Source organism: Myotis davidii, unplaced genomic scaffold (genome assembly GCF_000327345.1).
Source record: "Myotis davidii unplaced genomic scaffold, ASM32734v1 scaffold818, whole genome shotgun sequence".
Taxonomy (NCBI): Eukaryota; Metazoa; Chordata; class Mammalia; order Chiroptera; family Vespertilionidae; genus Myotis; species Myotis davidii.
In genome coordinates this window covers 469439-475373 of record NW_006289814.1, presented here as the reverse complement: position 1 = coordinate 475373, position 5935 = coordinate 469439, and the positions used below count along the sequence as shown (strand labels likewise).

The 5935-nt window shown below is 42.2% G+C and overlaps 1 protein-coding gene across 1 annotated transcript in view; it reads left to right on the top strand.

The window, feature by feature from the left end:
* LOC107182890 (membrane-spanning 4-domains subfamily A member 8-like) overlaps window positions 1–5935 on the top strand; it is an 18114-nt gene that overhangs the window by 8174 nt on the left and 4005 nt on the right. The window contains exons 4-5 of the mRNA XM_015563129.1: window positions 3747–3806; window positions 4831–4959. Of these exons, the coding sequence (XP_015418615.1) occupies window positions 3747–3806; window positions 4831–4959 (189 nt within the window). The remainder of the gene's footprint in view (window positions 1–3746; window positions 3807–4830; window positions 4960–5935) is intronic.

Below are 5935 nucleotides of genomic sequence, written 5' to 3'. Positions count from 1 at the left end.
TTCCGGTCAAGGGCATGTGCCTGGGTTGAGGGTTCGATTCCCAAGGTGGGGCACATAGGAGGCAGCCAATCAATGATTCTCTCTCATCATTGATGTTTCTATCTCTCTATCCCTGTCCCTTCCTCTCTATAATCAGTAATAAAAATATTTTTTAAGAAAAGTGCATTAAATACTACACTACAGAGAATAGTGGTTTACCATCATGATCTCATGGCTGACAGGGAACTCAGGCTGGCTGCTTCTGTCCAGCATCACCAGAGAATATCTTACCACATGTTGCTCACCTGGGAACGTTAAAAGTTCAAAATCCAAAGTACAGTTTTTATTGAATGCATAAGGTTTTCACACCAATGTAAAGTTGAAAAAATCAGAAGTCCAACTATAGTGAGTCTGGAAACAACTCTACAGTCACATTTGGAGGTCCTCAGGGTTTGGACTTTAAAAATTGGATTATGAGGAGATAAAATACAGGTAATAACAAGTGACAGCCCTGCAAGTGGGCAGCTTTCTAATTAGCCCACCTCAGAGGTAAGGAAACCTTTTCCTAGTTCATCAACCCAGTGCACACATGTTGTTCAAATAAGGCCCACAGCTGGAGCTCCAGGAGAAGAACATTTCCACCAGGGTTCAGAGTGGCTTTCCAGTTACAGAACAGGCATGAAGCAGTAGGTACTCAATCTGGGGTTCACTGATGGGCTCAGAGTCCACCTTTTTGCAAAATATTTGGTATATTAGATTTTTTTTGTTTGCTTGTTTTTTCTGGAAAAGCCCACCATTTTTTTTAAATATATTTTATTGATTTTTCACAGAGAGGGAGAGGGATAGAGAGCTAGAAACATCGACGAGAGAGAAACATCGATCAGCTGCCTCCTGCACACCTCCCACTGGGGATGTGCCCGCAACCAAGGCACATGCCCTTGGCCGGAATCGAACCTGGGACCCTTCAGTCCGCAGGCCAACACTCTATCCACTGAGCCAAACCGGTCAGGGCAAGCCCACCATTTTTATCACATTCTCAGGGTGACCTAGAACCCCTTAAAAGGTTAAGAACAACAGGTCCTTTCTCTTCTCCAACATATTGCCTTTATGATTCTTTTCCATTTTCCTTAGTGTTATATAGATCTTCACTAGCATTCATGCATAAGGCATTTCACCTTAAAATACACACACACACACACACACACACAAACACACCATGCAATCCAATCCTTTTCTCACCAACCATCTCCTTTTCTACCGGTTATAACAGTTTTTCTCTCAACTCACATACCTATAACCCAAGGCAACTTTTCTCACAAATGACAAAACTCCTGGACATCAGCCAAGTCACCATATACCATGAGATTTAAATAAAATAGCCTATAGTTGTCCACCACCCTCACACACACACAGCATCTGAAAAATGGTAGGATTTAGATTCTTGGGAGTATTTTTGTCTGAGCACCTGCTCTCTCTTGATCCCATTCGTGTCTCATCTTCTGAGGCCTAGGTACTCTCACTGTTTTGCACAGACCCAAATTTGGAACTCAGCCAACCACAGACACCTGTGTATATACCAGACTTCTGTGGAGTTGGGGAAATGGAGAAGACTAACACCACAGCCACAAAACCGTTCCTATTGAGTATTAGATTCTCTTAAGGCATTTCAAAGGCCTTAGTGGCCATCTCCCTTCCACCAGGCTGCTCAGGTCTCATCAGCCCTCATGACACCACCCTCCCTTTTCCCTGCAGGACACTTAGGCTCTTTGTTGCCTTTTGACTCCAGGACTATCTATTTCCTAAAGATCATATGGTCCTCCTTCAAACCAAAGGCCCTGTCCTTTGGTGCCTCAAAAGGACCAGCAGTTTACATATGGCTGCGTAAAGCATTTATTAAACCATACCTGATGCCCTCGCTGACCCTCACTAACATCAGGGAATCCCATTAGCCACTATGCTTGCAGAACACCAATGTTGAAATAAATGCACTCAATCCACCTGTTACACTCATAGTTGTTCTGCACCGTAGAGATGCAACATTCTTCTGAGTAACTAAAAGAACTAAAAGGTACTCACCAAATTATAGATGGGCAATGACTGACCTTGGGCTTGTATCTCAAAGCAGTGAAAATGCAAGAACCCCTTCCTTCTTCCCTCCAGAGCCCCCGTGCCTGAGTATTGGTATTCACAATGAAAACTTACTCTAGCCACCTGTACCTTCTAAGAGGAATGCCATTTTTCTTCTGGGAGGCCAACAAGATATGAATGTGGGAAAATAAAAGGCAATAAAAGAAGTAATTGTATTGAGTATCTACTATGTACAGCAAGCATGTCAAACTCCAAGTCTAACACAGGCCAAATAAACAAGGTTTAAGTTCATGTGGGTTGCAAAAAAACAAAAGCTTCAATTTTCATAGAAATGTAGGTTTATTTCAATAGGGGCATGCTGAATACAAAGGGCTGAAATAAATGAGTAATAATTAACATAAAATAATAGACCATTTTAATAAAAATTAATATTTTTTCTTAAACATTAACTTACCAGAAACTGAATAACTACACAAATTAATAAATGTAATGCAAATAAATCTATTTTCTTGTTCTCTGAAAGTGAAGCATTTCCTGTTGTGCACACCAAACAAATCAGTCCAAGACTAATGAGGTGGCAATTGGCTGCTAAAATATTCGCTGCTAGAATTAGTGGAGCGAAATGGTGAGCCTGCACATAAGGCAAGTAAGGGAAATGAATGCAACACGATTATGATAATCAGTCATTATCAAACATTGTACTTTGTTATTAATAATTATGTATAATGGGATATTGTAAAAATTAAGTAACAACACTTTTATTAAAATGTTTCTTACATTCCATTATATTTGCTGGGCTGCAAAAATATTTGTTGTGGGCCTAATGCAGCCCGCAGGCCGTGAGTTTGACATGCTTGATGTACAGGATCTACTATGTACAGGATCTAAATGTTAGAGGCAAGTGACAAATTATCCTCATATATAAAGAACCAGGGTCTGTCATAACCTAAACGTCTGGATGGACAACCGAACACCAGGCTAGGGTCCTGGCCGGCGTGGCGGGAGTCAGTCCTGGGTCCTGGTGGCCTGTGGGATGGCGGTGGGAGGGACCTGTGGGAATGGAGCCATGCTGTCATCTGACTGGCCCCTGATGCCCGTAGGCTCTGGGGAACCAGAGCCATGCTGCAATCTGGGAATCTTGGTCCCTCCCCACCCCGGCCCGCAGGCCCTGGAAATCAGAGCCATGCTACAATGGGACTGGACCCTACCTGAGGGGTCCCAGATTGTGAGAGTGTGCAGGCTGGGCTGAGAGATCCCCCCGAGTGCACAGATTTTCATGCACTGGGCCTCTAGTCTCATGATAATAACACTTAGGAAGATATATAGTTCCTCCCATTTTTGAAGAGGAAATATACAGTAAGAAAAATTAATAACTTACCTAAGATCACATGAGTTTCAACTTAGAGTTTAAAACCAGGTATACTGGATTCTAAAAGATATATTATCCCAATTCACTGCCCTGTCTAGTGATGCAAAATAGCTCTTCCTCCCTTCTTTCCTCCCTTTTTCCCTTCCTTCCTTTATTAATTAATTTATTTATTTTCCACAAGTTGAGTGGGAGGTCCCAGTAGAGGATCCTAGCATGTATGAGAGAATATGTGTGAGACCAAAAACATGGAAGCCTGGAGGTGGGGCCCTGACCTGTGACCACTTTCTAAACTCCCTCTCTTCTGTGCCAGTTCATCATTTCAGGATCCCTCTCAGTGGCATCAGAACAGCTACTAAGATCTTCTTGCCTGGTAAGTCACATCCTGAGGCAGGCTCTCTGAACCATGGACTCTCAGGAGAGACACACAGCAGGGGAAAGAAGCTCACACACAATGTCTCCTTCATCCTTGCACCTACTTATAACCAGACACAGGGCACTGACACATATGCTCACTCATACTCACAAGACCACATGAACCTGGACAGAATCACAAATGGGAAAGAGACCAGAAGATTCGGTGGAAGGAAGGGCACCTTCAGGGTGTGGAGAGACAAAGAAAATAACTTTCCTAAGAGGATCTTACAAGAGGAGGCAAAAAAGCTACCTGGGGTGCAGGGCTCCCCTCCAGCAGAGCAGGCACTGACTATCTGGAGCCCAGTTCCAACATTTCTACAGGGAAGCCAGGGGAGGCTCGGGCAAAGGAATCCTTCCAAACAAGTTCTGTGAATTAACATGGGCAAGGCTTTGGAGTCCTCAAGCACTGGACCAAAAAAGTACCTTTGTTTCTCTTATGAGCAGGTTATGTGGGGCAAGGAGCCCCAAACTGAACCAGTCCCAAACCAGATGAGATCTATTTTAAAATTTCCATAGGGAAGATCAATTCTGGGCATGCCTCTCTGCACATGGGCCAGAATCATGGAGCATTAGAACCTGTCACATCCTAAAATGGGCTAAATCTTCAGGCCATTTCCTGTGAGATAAATGAGTCAAGTGTTTCCTAAACATTATTCATGGGATACTTATCCATGAGATACTGCATGAAGATGGTTAGATAAACTTGGGAGGGATTTCTATTTAGTAGTCTCCTCTCTAGGTGATCCTTAATCCTTGTTAAAGACCCTGAGAAGTCCTGCACAGAAGAGTTATTTAACTTTGTTCAACCCAGGTGTTTTCAAAGTTAATTTTCCATCAAATCCATTTTGCACAATATATCTCTTTACTTGCCTCACATCTAGGGTTCTATGAATTCACATTATGAAGCACTTGTTGAGTCTCTGCTCATCTCAGCTGCAATTGTTTTCCTCTCTCATACTGTCCCCCTGTGTCTTCTTCAGCTGAAAGGTAGCATGGGCCTGAGTATCGCCAGTGCAGTCTGCTCTGTGCTTGGAATCATGCTCTTCATTGCAGATATGGTTATCAACTCCCTATATGTCCACAACAGCTCCCATCCTTACAGTGAAATGGTAAGTATCCCTCTTGACCAATGCTCCTTTGGGCTTCACCTGAGCTATCTTTAGGAAATCATTGGAAAACCCACCAAGCTTCTTCACCAAACACCAAAGAAAACAGAGGTGCTCTCAGAATCACAACAGTTTCAAGTCCCTTACCTGTAGCTTCATTGCTCTTACTCTAAGCATGTGACTTTTCTTAGTATCACTTTCCATGTTTATAAAATATTACCTACCTTTTGACATTGTTCAGAAAATTAGATGAAGTTATACAGATAATGCACTGGTACCCCCAACCTGTACATTTACTCACGTGCTCACCTTCCTGCCCATCTTCATGGACAAAGAGGTCATCAAAGGTGTTCAGAAAAGGAGCAGATAGTGAACATTTAGGTTTTGCAGGCCATCTGGTCTTTATTGCAAGTACTCAACCCATCGTGAAAGCAACCATAGATATGTATAAATGAATACGCCATCCCATACCGGTGCTATAAAGTAGAAATGTAATGTAATCCTCAAATGTGACTTTACATTTTCTAGTCTCTGTATTAGAAAGTGAAAAAATAACAGGTGAAATTAATCTTAATAATATATTTATTTGACCCAATAAATCCAAAATGTCATTTTAATATGTCTTAAAAACTATCAATTCAATATTTTGTGTTTTGGAGGTCACATCTTTGAAATCCAGTGTGTATTTTACATTTACAATACATCTCAAGTCCTTGGGAGCCACTTGGCTACTAGATGGGAAATTGCAGCTATAGATGAGTCTTCATGTAAAACCAATGTCTCTTTCTGCACAGCAGCCCTGTCCTCTCTGCCCATCCAAGGTTATTACTCCATGTGTTTCTCTCTTCTCCCTGATCCCCACCTCCCTTCTACATCATTGTGTGCTGTTTGCTACAGCTTTTCCATCAGCATCTGAATACACTTTTGTTTTCTTTCATCCTAAAAAACAAACCAACCTTCTCTCAGTTACTTTAGCTAT